General features: G+C 50.4%; 1 protein-coding gene and 1 non-coding gene across 3 annotated transcripts; both read left to right on the plus strand.

Annotated features, from left to right (window-relative positions):
• SEC14L2 (SEC14 like lipid binding 2) lies at positions 1-26,612 on the plus strand. 2 transcript variants are annotated; one of them, XM_003812018.7, is made up of 12 exons: positions 1-284; positions 2,752-2,827; positions 9,088-9,131; positions 9,841-9,900; positions 10,161-10,349; positions 11,937-12,032; positions 12,176-12,236; positions 13,346-13,429; positions 18,516-18,622; positions 18,705-18,844; positions 18,991-19,160; positions 25,052-26,612. In XM_003812018.7, exons 1-12 carry the CDS (start codon positions 231-233, stop codon positions 25,180-25,182), a joined length of 1,212 nt encoding a protein of 403 aa, XP_003812066.1. In that variant the 5' UTR covers positions 1-230; the 3' UTR covers positions 25,183-26,612. The 2 variants fall into 2 exon arrangements, with proteins under 2 accessions (XP_003812066.1, XP_008962660.1); XM_008964412.6 differs by lacking the exon at positions 2,752-2,827 and having other exon boundaries at positions 82-284.
• Positions 23,809-23,912, plus strand: LOC112438181 (U6 spliceosomal RNA). The gene has a single exon (XR_003026659.1). It is a non-coding gene; the product is annotated as a U6 spliceosomal RNA (small nuclear RNA).
• Positions 26,613-26,827: the final 215 nt, after the last annotated feature.

Genomic DNA, 26,827 nt, shown 5'->3' on the forward strand with positions numbered 1-26,827 from the left:
ACTTCAGGAGGGCGGAGGGGGCCCGTGTCAGAGCCTCCCGCGCCCCAGCGCATCGCTCCCTACTCCGCCTCTCGGGATCCTTTAAGAGGCGGGGCTTGGCTGCCAGCTCCGCGGCCCGGGCAAAAGGCTGGGACTTTACTCCGGGTGGCGGCGAGGACGAGTCTGTGCTCCATCAGCTGCCGCACCCGCCGCCTCCCGCCCCCAAACCCCATCCCCGCGGTTGAGCCACGATGAGCGGCAGAGTCGGCGATCTGAGCCCCAAGCAGAAGGAGGCATTGGCCAAGGTGAGCTGTAGCCCTGGCCCGGGCTCCCGCCTCGGGCTGTGGCCCTCGCCCTCCTGCGGCAGCGAGAAGGGACGGGGCTGGGTGGGGGCCGAGGGTCCGTGGCGGGCGGCGGAGGGAACAGAGGCGGCTGTCCCAGCCTGGCCCGCGCCCGCGGATGGCTCCTTCCTCCCTTTGCCACCCTCGAGGTCCCAGGAAGTTTGGCCACCCCCCGCCCAAGCTCTGAGCAGCCGTGGCGGTGCCACCTGGGGAGAAGTGGTTGCTTGTGAGTCCCCGGAGGCCGCTGAGGGCACAAAGGCAACATTCATCCTCGGGACTGGCAGCCGGGCCCTGGGGCAGGGGCAGGGGCAGGGGCCCAAGTTTCCTCCCATTTCCGGGAGGCTTTCTTCTTGTAGGGTCAGTGGCACGATGGAAAGGGCTCTGGATAGCTCCTTGGGAGACTTGGATAGCTCCTGCCCCGGCACCAAGCCGCTGTGCGACCTTGGGCAAAACCCTGCCCTTCTCTTTGCTCCTCGATGCCATGGAATGAGGAGGTTGGACCAGATGATGTTGAAGGGAACACCTCCATGTGTGAATTCCAGGCTACCCCCATGAGGCACTGGGTTGGTGTTAGTTTGAGCTGAGACCAGCCGTCCCCTATCTTGCATCCCAGACCCCTGCCTGGCTCAGGACTTAAGGTTTATGCTCCTCAGAAGGCAAGAAGGTGAGCCTGGCTTTGGCTTGGCATCTGTGACAAGGAGGGGGCAACAGTTTGAGGGCGGGACCTTCCTCTTCACGAACTAAATCTCTTATCTGTCACCCCTGGGGAGTGAGGAGGTCGGCTCTTCTCTGGGCAAGAGCCGATAGGGTCTGGCCCCAAGATTTGGAGGCTCCACAGCTGGGGAGTTTTCCATGGCTGGGAAAGGTGGGGCTGGGGGCAGATGTATCCTGCCACTGGCAGCAGTGGGGAGGCACCAGCTCCATAAAGCCTTTGTCCCAGGCTGGGCCTCCCCCATCCCAGGAAGGCTGGACAGGGAGGCTTCAGATTTTACTGCTGACTCGCAGGAGAGGTCAGGCAGAGAAGGGATTAGGTGGTGATTAAACTGGAGACCAGGGGCTGGTTAGGGTCCTTGGAGAGGGGTAGCTTCATGCCTGCAGTTTGGAGGAGCAGTTTCCCTGGTGCACTGGGAGCTGCTTTGTGGGGTGGGATGGTCTGAGTCCCTGGCTGACCTAGGCAAGGGGCAGAGGTGGCCAGTCCTCATTAGTCTCCTTTGGGACTGCCCTCTAGGTCAGTGGTCAGGGAAAGGTGAATGGCTGGGAGCAGGAGGCTCAGGGAGGGCATATGGGGGCCTGTTCGCCTACCAGGGAGTGAGAGGTTGGAGGTAGGTGTGGCTGTCCATTGAGGTCACTGTCCACCTCCTTTGTTTGGCACTACCTGCACTTTCCCGATTCCTGGCTTCCCCTACTGGAACTGTTCCCTCCACCTGAGTTGCCCACCTCCCTCCCCCGCTGCCTTTGAAGTCCTTCAAGCCCAGCACAAATGCCATGTTTTATAGGAAGCCGTGTGAGACCACCTCTTTCTTCCCTCTGCTCCCCAGCAAACTCCTCATCCTTCCATGGGGCAGAAGACCATGGTGGAAAGAGTGTGTGCTCTGGACTCAGACAGACCCGGGTTTGCATCCCAACTCTGCTGATGACTAGCTGTTTGACCTTGGGCATGTTACTTAGCCTCTCTGAGCTTTAATTCCTTCATCTGTAGAATGGGGACAATACTTCTACGGGTTGTGAGTGAGGAGTAAATAAGCTACGGTGCCAAGATCAGCGCTGAGCGACAGGAAATGCTTGGTAAACTGATAGCTTTTACTGCAGTCTGTATCAGAGTGCCTACTATCACGATTAGCTGGGAACACATCTGCCTGCCCCCAGACTGGTGTGTGGGAGCCCTTGTTGTGGGGCAGGGGCAGTGTCTCACTCCCTTCCCACTTCCTGCCCTGCAACCTGGCACCCCCTGACAAGACAGTGCTCCAGGCAGCATGAGTGCCCAGGGAGTGTCTGCAGAGTTGAACTATGTTAAAGAGAGGTCCAGTTGGCCGGGCGTGGGGGCTCATGCCTGTAATCCCAGCACTTTAGGAGACCGAGATGGGCGGATCAGGACGAGGTCAGGAGATCAAGACCACCCTGGCTAACACGGTGAAACCCTGTCTCTACTAAAAATACAAAAAATAGCCAGGCGTCTTGGCAGGCCCCTGTAGTCCCAGCTACTTGGGAGGCTGAGTCAGGAGAATGGTGTGAACCCGGGAGGCAGAGCTTACAGTGAGTGGAGATCGCCCACTGCACTCCAGCCTGGGCGACAGTGCGAGACTCTATCTCAAAAAAAAAAAAGAAAGAAAGAAAGAAAGAGGCGTCCAGCAAAGATCTCAGTGGAGAGTCCTAGGCAGAGGGCAGCAGTCAGGGCGGGCCCTACCACTCACCCCGATGCCTCTCCCTACAGTTTCGGGAGAATGTCCAGGATGTGCTGCCGGCCCTGCCGAATCCAGATGACTATTTTCTCCTGCGTTGGCTCCGAGGTGAGGGAAGAGGGGCTGCGGGAGGCTGGGGCAGGGGCTTGTTCTGGGCAACAGAATAGCACCCTCTGAAAACCCTGCCCTTGGCAATTGGGGCATCTAGAGTGTCCAACCTTTAGCGCCAAAGGGCCCTTGGCAATGACATAAACTCAACCCTCCTAGTGGATAAAGACACTGAGGCTCAGAGAGGTCAAGTGACTTGTTCCAAGCCACACAGTGAGCGAACTGCAGGCAGAGAAAAGGGGAGAGTCCAGGTCGGCTGACCCTTGGCCCACAGCCTTTTCCATCTACTCAAGAAATCTGCTCTGCTGAAGGAGTTGGGGAAATTGGCTGAAGAAAAAGTGAGAAAGGCCCCAGCCATGTGGGGGGTTGGAGGCAGAGCCAAGTGTAGAACCAGAGTCCTGGCCCCTGCTATGCCCTAGTGTGATGGCAGGTCCCTGCAGACCACAGTTTAGGCAACTTGAGGGAGGGACAGAGTGCATGGGGAACCTGAGGGGCACAGCCTGACCTAGAGTGACAAGAGTCTCCTCAAACCACTACCAGGCTCTAGAGCCCAGGTCCTGGTTCCAGCTCTTCCCCGGCCTGGCTGTGGTGCCTTGTTCAGGGTAAATACTTCCCTAGGATCCTCCTCTGGAAGAGCAGGACAAGACCTGCCTGCTGCAAGATGTGACATGACAGAACTCTGCATGTGGTGTTGAAATGCACACGTTTCTACTGGCATGAGGGTCAAATTCAGCCTGGTGCCCCAATCCCTGAGATGTTTCCATTCCTTCCCCTCCTCTCCTTTCCTGTGATTCAGGTCATGTGCCACCCTCCCTGATTCTTCTGACACTTTTTTTCCCCTCTATATAGAAATTTTATTAACAGACATAGAAATAATAAAGAAAATTCTATTATGGCCAGGTGCGGTGGCTCACGCCTGTAATCCCAGCAGTTTGGGAGGCTAGGCGGGCAGATCACTTGAGGCCAGGACTTCGAGACCAGCCTGGCTGACATGGTGAAACTCCACCTCTACTAAAAAATACAAAAATTAGCCGGGCGTGGTGGCGGGCACCTGTAATCCCAGCTACTCAGGAGGCTGAGGTGGGAGGGTCGCTTGAACCCGGGAGGTGGAGGTTGCAGTGAGCTGAGATTTCGCCACTGCACTCCAGCCTGGGTGACACAGGGAGACTCCGTCTCAAAAAAAAAAAAAAAAAAAAAAAAAAAAAGAAGGTTACCTTTTTTTTTTTCTTTTTAGTAGAGACCTAGGTTTCACGTTGGCCAGGCTGGTCTCGAACTCCTGGCCTCAAGTGATCTGCCTGCCTTGGCCTCCCAAAGTGTGGTATAGAATCATATCCTAAAATATTAAAGTACAAATTATGCCCTATTATTTTAATTTTAATTTCTTTTTTTGAGACAGTGTCTCACTCTGCTGCCCAGGCAATGGGCATGATCGTAGGTCACTGCTGCCTTGAACTCCTGGTCTCAAGTGATTTATTTATTTATTTATTTAGAGATGGAGTCTTGCTCTGTTGCCCAGGCTGGAGTGCAATGGTGCAGTCTCGGCTCACTGCCACCTCCACCTCCCAGGTTCAAGCAATTCTTCTGCCTCAGCCTCCTGAGTAGCTGGGATTATAGGCTCCCACCACCACACCGGCTAAGGGTTTCACCATGTTGGCCAGGCTGGTCTCAAACTTCTGACCTCAGGTGATCTGCCCACCTCAGCCTCCCAAAGTGCTAGGATTACAGGCGTGAGCCACCACACCTGGCTGTTATTTTTATTTTATATTTTTATTTTTATTATTTTTTTTGAGACAGAGTCTCACTCTGTCGCCCAGGCTGGACTGCAATGGTGCGATCTTGGCTCACTGCAACCTCCACCTCCCAGTTTCAAGCAATTCTCCTACCTCAGCCTCCCAAGTAGCTGGGATTACAGGCATGCACCACCACGCCCGGCTAATTTTTTTTTTTGTATCTTTAGTAGAGACGGGGTTTCACTATGTTGGCCAGCCTTGTCTCGAATTCCTGACCTCATGATCCATCCGCCTTGGCCTATTTTTACTTTTGAAACAGGGTCTTGCTGGCCTCAAACTCCTGGGCTCAAGTGATCCTCCCACCTCAGCCTCCCGAGTAGCTTGGCCTACAGGTACACACCATTGTGACTGGCCCTATTATTTCTTTATGGACACATAAAGACATGCACATGCACATGCACACCCTAGGAGTCTTGGGGCAGGTGAAGAGATGTATTTTCCTTTTCTTTCCAGAAATTTCATAGAGCTGGCACGCTCCTGAGAGGCTGCTTGTAAACATCTGAGGGCAGATCCATCCAGGAGCCTCTGGAAGTGTCACTTGCCCCTTTCCCCAAAAAAGCTTCCATCCCATCCCCCTACCCCAGTCCACCGCCCAGAGATGGTGGAGGGGTAGTGTGGGGGCGGCAGTGGAATCAGTTCAGGCTGGAGGAAATTTTGGCCCAGCATTTGCTGAAGGGCTGCAGCTAGAAGCAGGTGGGTGGAGAGAGTGGGAAGATAGTAGCCTTCTTAAAGGGCCAGTTGCAAAACGATCCAGCAGACTAGGGAGCTGCTGTTGGGGGAGAAGCATGGTTTCTGAGAGCCACTGAACAGCAACACAGCTCTCTTACTGAGGCAGGGGCCAGCCAGGGGTCCTGGCAGCTGGTCTCCCGATTCCTGGGGAGCCTCATACTTCAGGCACACCCTACCCCCTCACAGTGGCGGTCATTCAAAGAATGTGGTCGGTCATTCTCATTTGCCAGATGAGAAAACAGGCTCAGAGAGGGGAGGGGACTTACCTGAAGTTACAGTTAATGCGAAGCAGAATCAGGGCAGAAACCTAGGACTCCAGACTCCAGGCCAGTATCCTTTCCAGGAAGCTACCCCTGCTCCTTAAAGCCAAGCTCAGCCTCTTACAACAGAGGAAGTGTCTCCTCTGCATTTCATTTGTGCCTCACATTTCCTGGGCAGGAGCTCAGGCCTGGTCAGAACCTAATATGAATCTCAATTGGGTTTTTTTTTTTTGTCCCTAAAAAAAACCCAAAACCCAAAAAACAACAAAAAACCAAGGCCTGGCATGGTGGCTCATGCCTGTAATCCCAGCACTTTGGGAGGCCAAGGTGGGAGGATCACCTAAGCCCAGGAATTCAAGACCAGCCTGGGCAATATAGCAAGACCCTGCCTCTACTTAAAAAAAAAAAAATTAGCTGGGTGTGGTGGCATGCACCTGTAGTCCCAGCTACTCGGTAGGCCGAGGTGGGAAGTCACTTAATCCAGTAGTTTGAGACTATAGTGAGCTATATCGCACCACTGCATTCCAACCTGGGCGACAGAGCAAGATTCTGTCTCAAAGAAAATAAAACAAAACAAACAAAAAAACAGCCTTTTCTCTTTCTCTCCTTCAATCTGACAAAGACTTTTCATAAAAGTCACACACCGGCAGAATGTCTGTCCCTAACCTAGGTGTGTGCTTGGGGCTCCTCTCTCTCCCTTTCTCCACTGAGGGCTTCAGTTTTCTGCTGGCTTCCAGGCATGGAGAGCAGGTCCGCAAGTCTCCTCTGCTTCCCCCTGACTGAGGCTGAGCTGGGCACCCCAGCAAGAAGGATCAGAGAGCAGGATAAAACAAGGAAGTGGTGGAGGCCCTGGGAGGGAGGCAGAGCGGGTCTGAGTCTCTGCATTTTACAGGTCTAGGGAATGAATGAACCACCACCACCCAGACAGCTGCTCCTGAGCTGGGTTCTTGCAGTGCCCCAAGCCATGCTTTGAGTTGCCCCTGACCAGGGCAGCAGGAGCCTGGAGAGGCCTCAAGCAGGCATGGGGAGGCCTCAGGTGTGGTACTGCCAGGAGCAGGTGGCAACTCTGGGAGAGCCCTCACAGAAGATGCTGGATGTTGGGCCTTGGCAGATAAGGGTTAACTGGAGAGCCTCCCCAAGATAAGGGGCTCACGGTTCGCCACCACTCCTGTTCCCTAAGAAGATAAGGGTTCTTCTCACAATAGTGGTGTCCTTCCTATGGAAGATTCTCATTTTCATGGCCCAACTCCCCCACCACGAGAGGACAGTGCCTTGCATCTTCCAAGTGTTTCTATCTTATCAGATGATTTGGTCAGAGATGCACAGTATCTTGTCCAAGGTCAAGCAGAGAAATGAAGAGCTGGGATGCAAAGCCAGAAGATATTCCTCTAAAAGCTGTCCCATGCTGCCATGGCAGCACACAAAAAAGGGTGGGATTCAGTTCTGCCAGGACGTGTCCGGCACCTGTGATGGGTGTGGCATTGGTCAAATCTCTTGAGGGAGCCTATGGGCCCGGGAGAAGGGACTGATTTTCATAACAGCAGAGTCAGGGAATGTGCTCGGCACTCCCAGAGAGCGATGGTTAAGGGACCGGTGACAGTCCAGAGGGCAGCCTGTCTGGCCCAGGTTCCACAGCTGTCAGCAAATCTAGATGCCAAATCCACAGAGGACATACAGCTGGGAGGGACAGTTCATAGGTCAGATGGCAAAATTGATCTGAATCTGGATCTCAAAACTCTTTGAAGGATGGACTGAAGTTGACTGTAACAAGAGGAAATTTGATAGGGAAGGATCTAAGGTCTCTCCTCTCCACGTATGCAATGGAGGCTTAGCAGTGGCACAGGTGAAAAGGATTTGGGGGTTTCAGTGCCTATAAGCTCCACCTGAGTTAAGGGTGTCGCCTGTTGCCAAGAAAGTTCTTAGGCTGGGCACAATGTCTCATGCCTGTAATCCCAGCACTTTGGGAGGCCCAGGCGGGTGGATCACCTGAGGTCAGGAGTTTGAGACCAGCCTGGCCAACATGGTGAAACCCCATCTCTACTAAAAATACAAAAATTAGCCAGGTGTGGTGGTGTGTGCCTGTAATCCCAGCTACTCAGGAGGCTGAGGCAGGAGAATTGCTTGAACCCGGGAGGCAGAGGTTGCAGTGAGCTGAGATTGCACCATTACACTCCAGCCTGGATGACAAGAGCGAAATTGTCTCAAAAAAAAAAAAAAAAGAAAGAAAAGAAAAAGAGAGTTCTTAGACAACACTTGGGGCTCTGCGTGGCTCTTAGAGCACACTCTGAGGGGGCTCTGGAAAATTGGAAAACACTCAAAGGGAAGTTATTTGCATGGACTTCAGACCAAGCTGTGGGGCTTCGTAAAGTCTCTAAGGATGGGCAGCACGATGGTAGGGGAGATGCAGAGTGAAAGCACAGAATTTTCCAGTCTTGGAAGTGTTGTCATGAGGCTAAGGAGGCAATCCTACTCTCTGAGTGTCTCTGAAATGAATCTCAACTCAGTATCAATCAGCTGAGTGCAAATTGCAGCTATGACTACCTGGGAGCAAGTGGCCTTGGGGGTCAGTGAGGTCTTTGTGTTCAAGCTTGAGCAGGACAACTTTTGGGGCATCATGCATAAAGAGGTGACCCAGGTGAAACTGAATTCTGAAACTTGTCAGGAGCCCTGGGAGGCAGGCCCTTTGTGTGGCTTTAGGGAATGTGTGGGCCCTTTGAGGACATGACAAGGTTGGGTGGAGGCTCATCAACCCCTCTATCCCACTGGGATGTTCTGCCAGCTCTGCCACAGATTACAGGGGCAGCTATATTCATCTTTGTTTTTTGTTTTTCTTGGGATGGGATCTCGCTGTGTCACCCAGGCTGGAGTATAGTAGCGAGATCTCAGCTCACTGCAACCTCCACCTCCTAGGCTCCAGCAATCCTCCCACCTCAGCCTCCCAAGTAGCTGGGACTAGAGGCGCATGCCACCACCTGTAGCTAATTAGTTTTTTTTTGTTTGTTTGTTTTTTTTTTTTTGGAGAGACGAGGTCTCACTGTATTGCCCAGGCTGGTATGTTCATCTTTGAACTGTGGTGTCAAGGTCTCAGGATTGGATGTGAGACTGTGGAGGAGATAAACTTTGTGCAAGGGGGAAGGCCAAATGATAAGAGGATCCGGGGTTCATTTTCACTGAGAGGAGGGAAGACCTTTAAGTTGATTATAACCACTGGAGTAAAGCTCTCTTGACCCTGAAGTTACAATAGCTGACCCCAGCTGCCCTGAACTTTGACCTGCTCTCCTCGCAAACCTGGGGCCTGTGGTACCCCAGAAGTTCTCAGTAAAGGCTCTCATGTTAGCTTCTGCTTGTAGGATGGTCTGAGGGTTAGCTGGAGAGATGACTGAGAGGAACTGGCCCTATCATGGGAATATGGGAATCTCCCCATCCTTGGACACCCAGTCCTGCTAACCTAACCCTGACCAGAACTGTTTCCCCGTTACAGCCAGAAGCTTCGACCTGCAGAAGTCGGAGGCCATGCTCCGGAAGGTGAGACACATTTGGCTGTTGCTTCAGTTCCTCCCCATCAGAATCACTCCTTGCGTGGACTTCTTTTGCCGCACCTCCCATCCCAATCACAGCTTTTGGCTTTGAGTATTAGCCGACCACTGTTGCCTTATCCCTCTGGGACAAATTGCATTCCCTTCCCTGGCAACACAGGCTTTCATAGCTCTGGGCCAGCCAAGAATGATAATCTGTTCTGCTAAGACCTCTAAAACAGGCAGGGCCTTCTTTTCCATTCCTGCCTAATGCCTTCTGGTGACCACTTATGATCTGGTGGTCCATTCACGCTGTCGCTTATTGCTACATGCCTATTAAACCTCCCCCACCATCCCTGCTTTTTGTTTTCTTTTTTATTTTTTTCTTTTTGGAGACAGAGTCTCGCTCTGTCACCCAGGCTGGAGTGCAGCAGTGGCGCGATCTCAGCTCACTGCAACCTCCGCCTCCCGGGTTCAAGTGATTTCATGCCTCAGCCACCTGAGTAGCTGGGATTACAGGTATGCACCACCACAGCTGGCTAATTTTTCTATTTTTAGTAGGGACGGGATTTTGCCATGTTGGCCAGGCTGGTCTTGAACTCCTGGCCTCAAGTGATCCACCCGCCTTGGCCTCCCAAAGTGCTGGGATTACAGGTGTGAACCACCATGCCTGGCTGTCCATCCCTCCTTTTAAAAATTTCCCCATTGTATCTTTGTAGCATGTGGAGTTCCGAAAGCAAAAGGACATTGACAACATCATTAGCTGGCAGCCTCCAGAGGTGAGCACAAATTATCCCACCTCATCCCTATGCTAGGCCTTTCAGACCCACAACCTGGGTCCTGGATCCACTGGATTTGGATCCTTAGAGGAAAGGTCTGACAATGCCCACTGAGCCCTGATGGTCTCCAGAATGGGCATCTGTTGGTACCCAGGGGAGGGAGGTAGAGAAAGATACTGATGAACCTGGAGTAAGGCCCTGTGGTCCAGGCAAGGTATGGATGCCTGCTGACCAGGTGGCTCCTCTGTGTCTTTGCCCAGGTGATCCAACAGTATCTGTCAGGGGGTATGTGTGGCTATGACCTGGATGGCTGCCCAGTCTGGTACGACATAATTGGACCTCTGGATGCCAAGGGTCTGCTGTTCTCAGCCTCCAAACAGGACCTGCTGAAGACCAAGATGCGGGAGTGTGAGCTGCTTCTGCAGGAGTGTGCCCACCAGACCACAAAGGTGAGTGGACCACCATGGCTAGAAATGAGTTGACCACAGCAGAGGCATTCCAGCAGAAGCAGGGATGTCACACAGGAATATAAGCACAGCTTCAGGTCCAAGGCCCAGCCTTTTTTTTTTTTTTTTTTTAATTTTTAAAACTTTTTTAGTAGAGACGGGGTTTCATCATGTTGGCCAGGCTGGTCTTGAACTCCTGACCTCAAGTGATCCACCCACCTCGGACTCCCAAAGTGCTGGGATTACAGGTGTGAGCCACTGGACCTGGCCAAGGCCCAGGCTTTGGGATTTCCTAGACCAGTGACATTTCCAAGTTTTAGAATATTCCCAAATATCTATTTTGCCATGTAAGGACTTTAAAACAATGACCATCTATTGTTGCCATCATTAACACCCAAAACTATAAGAATGGCAATAATCTCAGATGAAAAAGCAGTCCTTTAGGAAGCTGCAGTGAGCCAAGATCGTGCCACTGCACTCCAGCCTGGGCGACAGAGACTCCATCTCAAAAAAAAAAAAAAAAAAAAGAGGAGTCCTTTAAATTGAATAAATTTAGCTTCATAAAAAACTCACTATTGTTATTTTTCTGATTTATATGGGGACCCAGTGAAATCTTATTGTGGACCAACCCATCCTTGAGCAAGTATTTGGGTACCACTGGTGCAAATGATCTCAGATTCTTGCTTCTCTAATTCTGTATTTAAAAAAGATAAGGATGGCTGGGTGTGGTGGCTCATGCCTGTAATCCCAGCACTTTGGGAGGCTGAGGTGGGCAGATTGAGCCCAAGAGTTCAAGATCAGCCTGGGCAACATGGCAAGAGCCTGTCTCTACAAAAAAAAGTAAAAAATTAGCTGTGCATAGTGGCACATACCAGCTACTAGGGAGGCTGAGGTGGGAGGATCACTTGAACTTGGGAAGTCGAGGCTGCAGTGAGCCGTGATCGCACCACTGCACTCCAGCTTGGGCAACAGGGCTAGACCCTGCGTCAAAAAAAATAAGGATAGCTGATTCCCTTACTGAGAAAAAGACTGAAGAACAAGCAGGAGCTGCCACTTCCCTCCTGCCCTCCTCTCAGCAGTTGTAAAGATCCAGTGAAATGATGTCATAAAGTCTAGGAACATTCCCACACTCATCTACAAATGTTCACAGAGAGCCTACTGTGCGCAGAGACCCTGCGGAGCTGGGGATGCAGGAAGCGTTAGATGTGGATGCAACCCTGAGGGTTCAGGGTGCACAGAACGTCTGTCCTCGGGCATAAGTGGCTCTACGGGTACCGTGCACAGAGCACACAGTGACTCAGGAAGGGGGAGGCCATCAGGCCAAACTGCAGAACCAAAGCCATCTCAGATGTCATCTAGATCCACCCAGTCATGTACTGGAAAAGAACACAGAGACCTAGGCAGGAAGAGTGACTCGCCTAGACCACAATTCTGGCCTGGGGTGATTATCTCAGTTTGGAAAACTCTGGGTCCGGCCCTAACTAGCTCTGATTGCTCTCTGGATGCACAGTGCAATCATTTGGCCTGGACTGGAGTGGGCTTCTGAAGTAGGACAGCCTGACAAGACTTCCTGCTCTCTGTTCCCTGCAGTTGGGGAGGAAGGTGGAGACCGTCACCATAATTTATGACTGCGAGGGGCTTGGCCTCAAGCATCTCTGGAAGCCTGCTGTGGAGGCCTATGGAGAGGTGAGGGGCAGGGGTGGGGAGGAAGGGGACAGAGGGAAGGGGAGGAGGAGTAGGCCCCTCTCCTAGGCTGTCCTGTGGGATGGGTGAGGCAATGGGGGCAGATTCTGAGCCTGCTGGAATCAAGAGTGATTTTGTTTCCACAGTTTCTCTGCATGTTTGAGGAAAATTATCCCGAAACACTGAAGCGTCTTTTTGTTGTTAAAGGTAAGTTGGGAATTTCTTGTGATAAAGCCAGATGGAAAAGAGGGGTCAAAAACATGACTGCGGCAGATGGAGGGTCAAACAGTGAGCCAAAAGAGGGGGTCTGAGGACGTGTTCAGAAGACTGCTGCCCCTGCTAGTGTGCTGGCTCACGGCTGTAACCCCAGCACTTTGGGAGGCCGAGGCAGGAGGCTCTCTTGAGCCCAGGAGTTTGAGACCAGCCTGGGTAACACAGCAAGACCTCATCTCTATAAAAAAGTTAAGGAAATGAGCTGGGTATGGTGGTGCATGCCTGTAGTTCCAGTTTCTCAAAAGGCTGAGGCAAGAGCATTGCTTGAGTCTAGGAGTTTAAGGCTGCAGTGAGCCATGATTGTGCCACTGCACTCCAGCCTGGGCGACGGAGCAAGTCTCCATCTCAAAAAAATAAAAATAGGGCTAGGTGCAGTGGCTCTCTCCTGTAATCCCAGCACTTTGGGAGGCTGAGGTGGGCAGATCACTTGAGGCCAGGAGTTCAAGACCAGCCTGGCCAATATAGCAAAACCCCATCTCTACTAAAAATATGGAAATTAGCTGGGCGTGGTGGCCCACACCTGTAGTCCCAGCTACTCAAGTGGCTGAAGCACAAAAATCACTTGAACCCGGGAGGTGGAGGATGCAGTGAGCTGAGAGCTCACTGAGGCTGAGGCAAGAGCACTGCTTGAGCCCAGGAGTAAAAGGGTGCAGTGAGCTATGATTGTGCCACTGCACTCCAGCCTGGGTGACAGAGCAAGACTCTGTCTCAAAAAAATAAAATAAAAAGAAGACTGCCCTTCACATACGCAGACTACTTTACAACTCACAGAGCTTTCAGTATTTATAATCTCCTTTGAGCCACCCAGCCTGATGAGATAGGAAGAGACCATTTGATTACATCCACTGTAAAGATGGGAAGCCTGGACCTCAAAGATGCCCATGCTGAGCTGCACACCCTGGGCTGCCTATGTGGGCTCCAGAGCCCTGGGGAACATGTGGCCCAGCATGGGCTGGCAGGAGGGTAGCAGGTGCTGCAGAGGACGCTGTTAGGGACAGACTGGGCACTGCTCCCAGCCTCACATTATCTGGTCTCTGTTCCAGCCCCCAAACTGTTTCCTGTGGCCTATAACCTCATCAAACCCTTCCTGAGTGAGGACACTCGTAAGAAGATCATGGTCCTGGGAGGTAAGTGGTCCAGACTGTTCTCAACTCCAAAGGAGGGTCTGTAGCCTAAATCCGGTCCAGCTTTAGGGGTGTGGCCGTAGCCACCAGGGTGAAAGCTCCCTCTGCTAGTTTGGGAGCAGTGGGACCCAGGAGCAAGCTGGGGTGGAGCTAGTGCCTTCTTCTGTTTTCCTAAGAACTCTTTCTCTCAGACACTCTAGAAGCAAGCACTGGGTCCATTATTGTAGATTCAAAGATGAATGAGACTCCAGTCCTTGCCCTCAAGGAACTTACAGTATAACAGGAGACAGAAGACCTAGAAAGAGAGGCTGGGTGCAGTGGCTCATGCCTGTAATCCCAACACTGGGAGGCTCAGGTGAAAGGATCACTTGAGGCCAGGAGCTCAAGACCAGCCTGGGCAACAAAGCGAGACCCTGTCTTTACTAAAAAATAAAAAATAGCTGGGCATAATGGCATGCACTTGTAGTCTTAGCTATTTGGAGGCTTAGGCAGGAAGATCCCTTGAGCCCAGGAGTTCAAGGCTGCAGTTAGCTATGATCATGCCACTGCACTGCAGCCTGGGCAACAGAGCAAGACCTTGTTTTTTAAAAAAAGACCTAGAGAGAGAAAGCTATGATATAAACTAGAAAAGACAGTAGACTAGTCATAGAGAGGGTGCCATAGAAGTTGCAGGAGCAAGGTTGCTTTCAGTTGGGGAAAACTAGGAGCAGCTTCATTTGACAAGCACATAGTATGTGCCAGGCCCGAGCTACTGCCAAGACTACAAAGATGAATAAGACAGAGTCCTGGCTGGGCACGGTGGCTCATGCCTGTAATCCCAGCACTTTGGGAGGCCGAGGTAGGTGGATCGCTTGAGCTCAGGAGTTCGAGACCAGCCTGGCCAACATGGTGAAACCCCATCTCTGCTAAAAATAGAAAAATTAGCCAGGCGTCGTGGTGTGCACCTGTAATCCCAGCTACTTGGGAGGCTGAGGCAGGAGAATCGCTTGAACCCAGGAGGTGGAGGGTTGCAGTGAGCCGAGATTGCACCACTGCACTCCAGCCTGGGCAACAGTCTCCGTCTCAAAAAAAAAAAAAAAACAAAAAACGGGGGGGGTCCCTTGAAGGTCTTTTGGCCTCTCTGGGAAAGCAGACACAAACAAATCTATCCGTATGCTGTGGTAAATGTACAGAAGGGGAAACCACAAAGTGCATGGGAGCACTCAGCGGGAGCACCCACTCCACCTGAGCTAGGAAGGGGGTGATGCCTACCTAAGCTGCGTGCTATGGAATGAGTAAGAGTCTGCCAGATGGAGCAAGGCAGGAAGCTGCTTGGCAGAAAGAAGAGCATTGAACAAAGACCTTACATAGCATGGCAGAGGCAGCTGTTATAGAATGTGAGGCAGGGTGTGGCAAGGTATGAGGCTGGAGAGGGAACCAGGAGTCAGGCCCCAGAGAATCCAGGGCACTAGGTTGAAAAGCTGGGATATGACTCTACAGGCCACTGGGAATCAGAGTTTTCAGCAGGGGAGTACCACAAATTTTAAACCGAGACACAGTACTAGCAAGATTGCGAAGGCTACCAGTTTGCACGAGCCTCTGTCTCTACAAAAAAAAGTAAAAAATTAGCTGTGCATAGTGGCACATACCAGCTACTAGGGAAGCTATAGATTTGTTTGTATCTGCCTTCCCAGAGAGGCCAAAAGACCTTCAAGGGACCCCCTTTTTTTTTTGAGACAGAGTCTCTGTTGCCTAGGCTGGAGTGCAGTGGTGCAATCTCGGCACAATGTTGTCACAGTCCATGCAAGACGTGTTGCAAGCCTGAATCGGGGAATTGGCAACAGGGATAGAGAGGAGAGGATGGATTTAAGAATTATTTAGGGCCAGGCGCAGTGGCTCAGGCCCATAATCCCAAACACTTTGTGAGTGTTTGGGAGGCCCAAGTGGGTGGATCGCTTGAGCCCAGGAATTCCAGATCAGCCTGGACAACATGGTGAAACTCCATCTCTACAAAAAATACAAAAATTAGCCAGGTTTGGTGGTGTGTGCCTGTAGTCCCAGCTACATGGGAGGGTGAGGTGGGAGGATCGCTTAGCCCAGGAGTTCGAGGCTGCGGTGAGTCGTGATGGGTGCCACTGCACTCCAGCCTGGGCAACAGAGCAAAACCCTGTCTCAAAACAAACAAACAAACAAACAAACAAACAAACAAAAACTTATATAGAAAGTAAAACAGCAGAACTCAATTGACTAGATGTAGGAAGTAAGGGAGAAAGCTAGAATGAGCTCCTGGTGTCTGGCAGAGGTGACTGAGAGATGGTGACGCATTAGTTCAACGGGGGAAAACAAAAAAGCTTGAAGTTGAGCTTGAGGAGTCTGTGAGATATAAAAATGTTGGGAATACCTGAGTTTGAAGCTTAGGAGAAAACTCTGGTCTGGAGATTTGGGAGTTATCAAATAACAGCAGCAGCTAAAACCTTGTCAGTATGTAAGACTGCCTACGGAGGAACAGAGGCAGAACCCTGGGGAACATCCGAGCTCAAGAGCAGGCAGAGAAAGCGAACCCAGCAGGGAGACTGAGAAGTGATTAATGAGGTTGGCAGAGAAGCAAGTCAACAGGGAATGGATATGCAGGGAAGTAGGGGCAACATCAGGGTACAAGGAAAAGTGTGACCCAAAACCCAGCAAAGAGGACACACAGGCATCAAGCCAGCCAGGGACAGGCAGGAGTTCAGTTTTGCTGAAGTGGCGTGGAGGGAGAAAAGGCTAGAAAGGTAGATTGGGCATCCAGGTGTGGTGGCTCACACCTGTAATCCCAGCTACTCGGGAGGCTGAGGCAGGAGGACCACTTGAGCACAAGAGTTTGAGACCAGCCTGGGAAACATAGTGAGACACCGTTTCAAAAACAAAACAAAAAGGTATATTGGGACAGACTCATGAAAGGGTGAATGCCACCTACGGCACTGAACTTTGGGGGTAGGTAAGAGGGATTCTGAAGGCTTCACAATGTTCATCTTTTGGTGACACATCAGAAGTGGAGATTTTCCAAATGTATGCTAGTGAGACCCGGGGAGTGAAGTGAACTCGTCAGGGAAGTGTAGGACTTCTGGGTTCCAGACTTAGCTCTGGCAGCAACAAGCTCAAGCTCTGTTGTTGTTTTTTTTTTCTTTTTTAAATTTAGGTCCCCACAAAAGCATTCTTTTTTCTTTTTTGAGGGAGGCTTGCTGTTGCTCAGGCTGGAGTACAGTGGCGTGATCACGGCTTACTGCAGCCTCAACCTCCTGGGCTCAAATGATCATCCCACCTCAGTCTCCTGAGCAGCTGGGACTACAGCCAGCACACCCACCTAAATTTTTATTTTTGGTAGAGACGGGAGCTCACTATGTTGCCCAGGTTGATCTTGAACTCCTGGGATCAAGCAATCCTCCTGCCTCAGCCTCCCAAATCACTGGGATTACAGGCATGAGCCACTGCACCCAGCCAGCTCTCTGCTTTTTGTTGCCTCAGTTATTCTCTCTGTAAGATGGGAAGAATCCTCCTGGCCTTATCGCAACTCTCCAGCTGGACTGGGGGAAGAACTATAAAAGCTGAGCAAGAGGTTTTTATGATTTTTGTTTTTTCTGCTGCTACCACCCACCATGGGCATGAGACGGTTTGGTTTCCTGGCAGCAGAGCTGTGTAGGAGGTTCAGTCTGTTCCCCTACCCACACCTAAAACTCTTTCAACCAAACCTGCCTCAGGCTGGGAAGATACAGAATCTTCAACAGAGGGGGGAGATTCACTCGGGCTGGTCACTGGAGCTTAGCAGTGCAGATTAAATCACCCCAAGACCACAGACACTGTGTTCCCAGGAGTTGCACGGTCTTTGGTCCCTAAAAATCTGAGGGCTGGCAGACTCTGGACAGTTTCTGCGGGTCTCCAGCCAGCATGACACTGGCTTGTACCCCAGGGCCTGGAGCTGCTGCCTATATATGCTCTATATAGTAGGCATAGGCAGGTTTTAGTATCAAAATATTGTACCTGGCTGATATTTGTGAATTTGGATTGGTGAAGTGGTTCTTAGCATTGGCTGTGCTAGAGTCAAACTCTCCTAGACAGGAAGGAGCTCGGGTATTAAAAAAAAAAAAAAAAGAGCCAAATTACTGGTGGCTCAACAGCTGAAAACAATGGGAGCAGAAGTGAAATGGTGGCTGGGGTAAAGCCAAGAATCCATTTAAGGGGTGACTCTACAGAGATGCATTTACTTATTAAGTCACGACTTAGCTGTACGGGAAGGTGGGGGAAAGACACATAGTTCTGCCCTCACAATGTTCAGTCTAATCAGGACAGGGTATGTGCATTCAGGCCTTCCTGCCCGCCACACGTGCTGTTTCCTCTGCATGGAATGTCCTTCTACCCTTTCTTTGTCCCCTCTCCTGCTGTACTTCAATGTATCACCTCCGTGGTGTAATAACATACTCTTAACGTGTATAAGGCACTTTATGGTTTAAAAAGCCCTCTCAGCCGGGCGCAGTGGCTCATGCCTGTAATCCCAGCACTTTGGGAGGCCGAGGTGGGTGGATCATCTGAGGTCAGGAGTTCGAGACCAGCCTGGCCAACATGGTGAAACCCTATCTCTACTAAAAATACAAAAAATTAGCCGGGTGTGGTGTCGGGCGCCTGTTGTCCCAGCTACTCAGGAGGCTGAGGCGGAAGAATCACTTGAACCCGGGAGGCGGAGGTTGCAGTGATCCAAGATTGCGCCACTGTACTCTAGCCTAGGCAACAGGGTGAGACTCTGTCTCAAACAGAAAAGCCTTCTCAAGTACTTAGTTCATTTCACTCCCACCATAACCAGGCAGGGCAAGAATGTCACTTAGCTGTTCAGACACAACGAGGACAGGAACCAGGGTCTCGATTTCTGGCCTGGGGCAGAGCCATCCTCTGGCTCCTGCTGAACCCCCTGCAGTACTATGCATGCACTGTGTGCTTCTAATGCAGGAATTTGAGGCGGGGTGTTGTGGGGTGCAATGGATGGGTTTTTTCTGCCTCTTTAGTGTAGACCACTAGGGTTATGGCGAAATCTTACCTAGTGTTGAGATACATCTTTATCCTTCCTTCCCTCTCCTGCCAGCAAATTGGAAGGAGGTTTTACTGAAACATATCAGCCCTGACCAGGTGCCTGTGGAGTATGGGGGCACCATGACTGACCCTGATGGAAACCCCAAGTGCAAATCCAAGGTATGAGCCGCCAGAGGCTAGAGGTGAACAGGGATGCCTGGCTCAAATGCATATTCCAGTTCACTCCATGCCATGCTTCTAGATCAACTATGGGGGTGACATCCCCAAGAAGTATTATGTGCGAGACCAGGTGAAACAGCAGTATGAACACAGCGTGCAGATTTCCCGTGGCTCCTCCCACCAAGTGGAGTATGAGATCCTCTTCCCTGGCTGTGTCCTCAGGTAGGGGCCTGGGCCCTTCCAGGAGACCCGAGCTTTCATCTATAGGTCCTGATAGGTGGGCTGGAATAGGAGAAGCCCTGGTGCCAGGACCCCAGAGAGGGCACACACAGACAGAATTATGTCTCAATTGGTGATGTCCCCTGCAGGTGGCAGTTTATGTCAGATGGAGCGGATGTTGGTTTTGGGATTTTCCTGAAGACCAAGATGGGAGAGAGGCAGCGGGCAGGGGAGATGACAGAGGTGCTGCCCAACCAGAGGTACAACTCCCACCTGGTCCCTGAAGATGGGACCCTCACCTGCAGTGATCCTGGCATCTGTAAGTATCTCTGCCTTGGCAATGCCTTGAAGCCCCATGTCCAGCTTTCTGCCTGTGAGGTTCCTCTTCCTCCATGGATTTTTGGCTCTGAGTGTTAGAACTAGAAGTGGAATGCCATCAGTTCAATCCTCTCCTTGTATAGGTGAAGAAATCTAGGCTTGGAGACTTGTTTATGGTGACCCAACTGGTTAACAGCAGGGTGGGACTTTGATCTCATACTCCTAGGTATGGGTGAGTCACAGTCCTAGGCGATCACAGGGGTTCAACACGTCTGCTTTCTGGTCCAGGTCTAACTGGGTCTGTGACTGGACAGATATTTCTTGGGGATGCTCCTTCCCAGAGGTCACAGAGATAGAACTGGCTGGGTGGGCATGGGATTACAAGGTAAGCAGAGTGCTCAAAAGTCCAGCCTTCACCCCTGAGTTTCACTCATCTCCCAGCTGACCAAAGAATGGACACAGACTATGAGCAGGCAGTTTACACAAGAATATAAGAATGGGAAACAGACATTGGAAAGGGTGCTTAATCTCTCTTAACTTTGTAATACCATTAAAATTCCCCTTGACTCAGCAATTCTACTTGTGAAAATTTATCCTACAGAAATACACAAATACTCAAAGATACAGGAACAAGGATATTCCCGGTAGCCTGGGAAACTGGCAGTAAACCATATGACCATGATAAGGTCTGTTAAGTAAATTACAGTCCATCCATACAAAGTTAAAGAGAATAAACTGACATGTAAACTGTCTGGGACATGTTAAACAAATAAGCATGAAACACAGCATGTATGGTATGTACTCACTTTGGTTAAGGAAGTGTGTACACAGAAAAGAACTCTGGGGAAATTTATGCTAACTCTAACAGTGGTTATCTCTGGGATGATAGGATGTTTATGGAGGGCTTTCATTTTTACAGTATTTCTGCAAATATATTTTATGATGACTACGTATTAATATTACATTTATAAGCAGAAAAACCATACCTACACCCCCCTCAACACCCACAATCAAATCTCCAGTTTCTTTTTGTCAGAGCCAATGGAAAATCAATCAGAGCAAAGGCTTTATCATCAGAGCTGAGCTGGACTTGACTAAAGGCTAGCTCCATGGCCTTTGGCAAGTGACAAAACCTAAGCTTTGGTTTCCGGACTGCTACACTGGGGTTATCTCACAGGGATACCTGATGATTTGATGTGATAAGTTCTGTGAGGCGCTTAGCATAATGCCTGGCATAGAGCAAGCACTCAATGCACTGCAGTCACCACTATTATTGTTAGGACAAGGCCTGTGGGAGAAGGGCCATCCTGCAGACAATGCCGGGAGATGGGAGAAGCCCTGTGCCCCATTTCTACGGTAATACCAGCACTACCAGGAGATCTGAACTAGCCTCACAGATGTCTTGGCCTCTCTGCTTGTCTACATGGTCACCCAACCTGAGATTTTGCCTCCTTCCTCACATCCCAGGCACCCTTCATCTCCACTGCCCCCTCCTCACAGATGCTCTGTGGTACCATATAGCTCCTGGGGGAGGCAGAATATTCTTATTAGTGAGCAGCCGGGTCCTGGGGGAGAAGGTATATACTGTGTGCTTCAGCAAGAACAAGGCTTAGCACCAGCCCAGACAATGTCACCCACAGAGGAGAAAGCACTTAATACATATAAGCTTGAATTTTTTTGTCTGTTTCTTTGTTTTTAGTAGAGACGAGGTATCGCTGTGTTGCCCAGGCTGGTCTCGAACTCCTGGGTTCAAGCGACCCTCCTGCCTTGGCCTCCCAAAGTGCTGAGATTACCAGCATGAGCCACCATGCCCAGCCTTGAATTATTTTTTTAATGGATGGGGAAGCTGGGGCATAGAGAAGGGATGTTCTCCCATAAAGTAGCTTGTGTAGACATCAAGACAGAAGACATCAGAGAATCCTAGAGTCCTGATCCAGAACCTCTTGGCCATTGACTGTCCTGGATGTGTCAGAGAGTGTGGAATCCCAGACCGGGGAAGTAATTGACCCAAGGTCACAGAGCCAGTAGGAGAGAGCCCCAAACCATTTTCCAGCATCTGCCCATTACCCCTCTATCTTCTCTTTAGTATCTGAAGGACACTGCCCAAGAAGGGAACATGAACCTTTTAACATAATCAGGCTTGGGCTTGCAAACCCCCAAATTTATTTTAGCTCCTTCTGGATACATTCCCAACCAGAACCTTTACCTGCCTGCAGGGTCTTGTCTGGGATCTGCTCCTTGCCCATTCCCAAGAGGAGCAGAGGCAGGCCACAGGATCCATTCCCCCTTCCCAGGTACAAAGACAATGAATTTGGAATCAGCTGTTACCTGGTGCCACAGCTAAGGTTAGATGTGAGCCCAGAGAGAACCCAGTATTAGCTTGCAAGCTCATCTGCGGGAGGGCAATGCCCTTGGAGAACCAGGAGACCCCTGGAAAGCAGAACAGTCATCCAGTGGAGAAATTAAAACTGTGCCAGCCTCCAATGGCAAGAGCACATTAACCTTCCTCAGGCTTCTCTGGTCCTTATCCCAGTGCACTAAATTACCAAGGAGGAGAACCAAAGTTTGAATTGATTTCGCTTTTGTTTTCTCACCTAATATTTACCAAGGGCCTACTGAGTACAGAATACTCAACTAGGAATGAAAAGATTCCCAAAGAAAGATCTGGACTTTGTCCACTAGAAGTGCACAATGTGGTCAGAAGACTGGAAACACTGTAGAAAGGGTCAGCAGTGCTGTGGTGAAAAGAGCCCAGCCAGGCACCAGGAGGCCTGGTTTCTGAGTCCAGCTTTGCCAATGACTCTCCCAGTGTTTTCAGCAAGTGTCTCTATTAGGTTTGGTTTTCTTTCTCCTTAAAATGACAGAAGTGATGGCCGGGCGTGGTGGCTCATGCCTGTAATGCCAGCATTTTGGGAGGTCAAGGTGGGTGGATCACTCGAGGCCAACAGTTCGAGACCAGCCTGGCCAACATGGCAAAACCCCGTCTCTACTAAAAAATACAAAAATAAGCTGAGTGTGGTGGCGCATGCTGGTAATCCCAGCTACTTGGCATGAGAATTGCTTGAACCCAGGAGGCGGAGGTTGCAGTAAGCCAAGATTGCACCACTGCACTCCAACCTGGGTGACAGAGAGAGACTCTGTCTCAAAACAACAACAACAACAAAGAGAGAGGAGTAGACCAGAGCAGATCTTAATGTGGGGTCCCCCGGAGCAGTGGTTCTAAATCGTAAAGACCAAACACTTCCTCTTTACAGCAAATAGTGTCTAAAATGTCCCCTTTACTATTCTGAAGTGAAATTCAAAATACAGAAATTCTGAATATTATATCCCAATAATATAACCCATCCTACCTACACACGTAATTTAAAAATCAATATAATCTCCTATGGTAATAGAAAAGAGATATAAAAGGGAACTAATTTAGAATATATATTTTTTTAATACATGAATGAGAGGGTAAGGTTGTACCTTTCCCATTGGGAACCATGGCCCCAGAGGTTCTACAGTGGGCTCCAGGAAATCTAAAATTATGTGCTTTTTTTTCTTTTCTTTCTTTTTTTTTTTTTTTTTTTTTGAGACAGAGTTTTGCTCTTGTTGCCCAGGATGGAATGTAATGGCTCGATCTCGACTCACTGCAACCTTCGCCTCCCAGGTTCAAGTGATTCTCCTGCCTCAGCCTCCCGAGTAGCTGGGATTACAGGCATGGGCCACCACGCCTGGCTAATTTTGTATTTTTGGTAGAGATGGGGTTTCTCCATGTTCGTTAGGCTGGTCTTGAACTCCCGGCCTCAGGTGATCCACCCGCCTCAGCCTCCCAAAGTGCTGGGATTACAGGCGTGAGCCACCACGCCCAGCCAAATTGTGTGCTTTCATCAGATTCTCAAGGGGGTCAGTTACCCAACTAAATTTAAGGAGCCTTATCCTGGAGGGTGTCTGGGGGCTCTGTGAGTCTATGATTAGTGTCAAAATGAACCATGCAGACTCTGGAGCTGCAATGACTCCACTTCCCTCTGGCCTGTGGTTCTCTGATCAACCCCTTTCTTGTTTCTGAGGCCAAGTATCTTGCTAGGCAGGGCCATTATCGACCTAGTACTTGGTGCAACGAATGCAAAGGACCTCTCCTCCAGCATGGCTGATTCTGGTTGCTAAGGCTCTATCATCCAGGGCAGAGATGAAGCTTCACTCTTGCCAGAGGGACTATTGGCTCTGAAAGACCTCTAGTACAGGGGAAAAATAGATGACTAACACCTTACACCATGAGGAAAGAGTGGGTGGTGTGTCTACCCTTTGTCTAAACTATGCATTTTGTCCAGGGTCAGGAAAAGGTTAAGTCTTAGGATTAAATACAGGATATTTTTTTTCTTGCTGAGAACAGTGAGAGAAGACCGGGGTAGGGATGGGGCAGAACTAGTATTTTTGTTTTCACATTCAGTTCTCCTGAAGGGGTGTTTGGCTGAAATGGAACAACTTCTCAAAGAAACAGGGTTAGATTAAAAGCAGCCTGTTCCTCTGCCAAAGTGTGGAAGCTTTCTCTGCCAAGTGCATGCCCATTTTCTCTTTCCAGAGGAAACCACTGCTAATGTCTATTATCCTATCAAATATCTTCCATCTAGAAGCATTACATGTTTCCATAATAAACAGGGCATACAGTGCTCGCTTTGTCAGCACATACACTAAAATTGAAACAATACAGAGATTAGCATGGCCCCTGCGCGAGAATGACAATCAGGTTATCTTAAATAAATAAATAGAAAACAGGACATACAGACATACACACACACACACACACACACACACACACACATATATTCACAGGAATTGTCTGTCATTCACTGTATGTTTGAAGGAATTTTGAAACTGTCAAACTCATCGCAGGATTTGAGGAAACTTTCCCATTAGGACAAGCACCAGAGTGGTATCATCAGAGAATCTGGGAGTCTAAGCAGACAAAGAAGTAAAGCCAAAAGTATTTTTACCTATGTAGTTACAAAAATGTTACAAACTGTTTACATACTGTTCTGCAACTTGTTTTGGCCTCAGGACACATTGTGGACAGTTTCCTGTCACTTCTGTGGAGCTAACCTCTTTTTTAAAAAATATATCAGTATTCTATCACATGGATTACAATATAAAATTGTTGAAGCAATTCTCCTTTGATGAACATTTGAGTTTTCCCAATCTCTTATTATTACAAATAGGGATGCAACGAGCATCTCTGTCCATTTACCTTTTTGCAGGATAAATTCCTGGTTCAGAAAGTTTGCACATTTTACCTTTTGTCAGAAATTGAACAGGGCCAGGTTTTCCAGGGTCCAAGTCAGGCAGAACAAATGCAGCAATGTGGAACAGACGGAAACTCCAGCTCTGTCATTTCCTCACTGTGTGTCACCAGAGTCACACCACCTCCTTTTTATCAGCTATAAAACAGGACTACTGCTGAACTCGTAGAGTTGGGGGAAAGAGTGAGATAACATATAGATTACCAACCCAGTGCTGCGACACACAGCTATTATTGTTATTATTACAACTGCTACTGCTGCTGCTAATTCTCCTCCCTCCTTTCAAAGTCCAGTTCAAGCTCTAACTCCTTTAAAAAGCGTTTCACATGATTTCAGTCTACCAGGCCCTCTTCTTCCAAGCTGGTACAGACGAGATGGTCTCTGTCACTCATCTGGCACTTGGCATGTTCTGCCTATTTTTTTCTCTCCATGAATGTCTTGTCAACCCCGCTAGATTAAGTTTCAGAAGGTCAAGGATCATTACCTAGGCTACCTTCATCCCCATGACCTGCCACACTGCCTTGCTCAGTCACTAAACATCAACAAAAATCACTGTCCCCAAGCCCTTTGCCAGAACTGCCTGAATGTCTGTCTGGTTTCTGCCTTCCCTCAGATGTCCTGCGGTTTGACAACACCTACAGCTTCATTCATGCCAAGAAGGTCAATTTCACTGTGGAGGTCCTGCTTCCAGACAAAGCCTCAGAAGAGAAGATGAAACAGCTGGGGGCAGGCACCCCGAAATAACACCTTCTCCTACAGCAGGCCTGGCCCCCTCAGTGTCTCCCTGTCAATTTCTACCCCTTGTAGCAGTCATTTTCGCACAACCCTGAAGCCCAAAGAAACTGGGCTGGAGGACAGACCTCAGGAGCTTTCATTTCAGTTAGGCAGAGGAAGAGCGACTGCAGTGGGTCTCCGTGTCTATCAAATACCTAAGGAGTCCCCAGGAGCTGACTGGCCATCGTGATAGGATCTGTCTGTCCTGTAAACTGTGCCAACTTCACCTGTCCAGGGACAGCGAAGCTGGGGGGGGGGGGCATGTACCACAGGGTGGCAGCAGGGAAAAAAATTAGAAAAGGGTGAAAGATTGGGACTTAACACTTCAGGGAAGTCAGCTGCCGGGGAGAAACTTGCTCCTAAATGAACACGCAAGTTTAGATCGCAATGAGGAGTAGGAGGGTAGCTGGTTGCTAGAGTTACGGTGGGGATCAGAAACTCTTCCAAACATTTTAGCACTGAGGCTGGGGTAGCTTTTGGCTTTTCCCAGGTCTCAGGAGGTGGCCTGAGTCAGCACACATCTTCCCACTCTGTAGACAGGCTGGCCTCTCCCTCACTTTGAGACTTTGGCAACTCCTGGGCCACACGGCCTGCCTCTTTGATTACTAATGATTGTCAGTGACTCAGAGCTTCCTGGGACTTCGGGTACCCACCCGCTGTTCTCCATGCAAACAAAGCGCCAGGGAAATGACCCACAGGGATCGCAGCTGCAGGGAGGGCCAGGGAGGTTGGGGGTGGGAGTGAATGCTAAAAGCAGATCGTCCAGTGCCCTTTTCAGTGCTACCGGCCTCTCACCAAGCAGTCCTCCATGTGAGCAACCCTGAGACAAAAATGCTAAGTGGGATCAAGAGAGCAGCACTCGGAGAGGGTGTTTGCCAGTCTGAGTGTCCCGCGGTGCCCGCCAACCCGCTTCCTGACTGACCTGAGCAAGGTCTTACTAAGCGGTCCCATCTCTGTGGGAGGCATGCAACGCGTGCAGGGAGTTCAGGTGCCGGTCGGCGTAGCCAGGCCTGGAGGCCCCCCAGGCAGGAGGCCGCCCAAAGGCGGGGCCGGCGTTTCGTAGACTAGGGGCTGGGGGCGGCCACAGACGGCCTCGAAACCACAGCCCTTACCCCAATCCCACGAGCCCCGCCAACGAACCACAGGTGCTGGGCTGCAGAGAACATGGGAAGGCGGCCCCAGACCTGGCGGGAACGCCTTTCCCTCAGAGCCAGGCCCCGGCCCCGTCTGGGAAGCTCATCTTGCGAAGCTGAGGGAGCTCAGGGCAAAGGCCAGGCTAGCGCGGACCGGAAGGGGCCGAGGCTGCACGGGCCTCTGCCAGAACGCTCAGGACATCCCGGCCTGGGTTTACAACGCTGTTAGGAAAATTAACCAATGAATAAAGCAACGTTCAGTGCGCAGGGAATGAAATTCAATGCCCACCGCTAGACTCCTCGCTGCCTCTCACTCAAGAGGCCCAAACTCAGACGGCCTCAGGGACCCGGCAGCCGTTTCACACCAATAGGTAGGGCGCATGCGCAGAAATCCTCCTCGGCTCTCTAGCGTGAGCTTTCCCAGGGGGCCACGCCCAGCTTGCCTTCTGATTGGCCCAGCTGGTGGGTTGTCTTCCGCCATC

The sequence above is a fragment of the Pan paniscus genome, chromosome 23 (assembly GCF_029289425.2).
Source record: "Pan paniscus chromosome 23, NHGRI_mPanPan1-v2.0_pri, whole genome shotgun sequence".
Lineage (NCBI taxonomy): Eukaryota > Metazoa > Chordata > Mammalia > Primates > Hominidae > Pan > Pan paniscus.

Excerpts from the sequence above, each read along its gene's own strand:
- SEC14L2 (XM_003812018.7), top strand. The coding sequence starts at position 231 with ATGAGCGGCAGAGTCGGCGATCTGAGCCCCAAGCAGAAGGAGGCATTG. Across the intron at positions 2,828-9,087 it reads TCTCCTGCGTTGGCTCCGAG|CCAGAAGCTTCGACCTGCAG; the intron begins GTGAGGGAAGAG and ends TCCCCGTTACAG. Across the intron at positions 12,237-13,345 it reads GCGTCTTTTTGTTGTTAAAG|CCCCCAAACTGTTTCCTGTG; the intron begins GTAAGTTGGGAA and ends TCTCTGTTCCAG.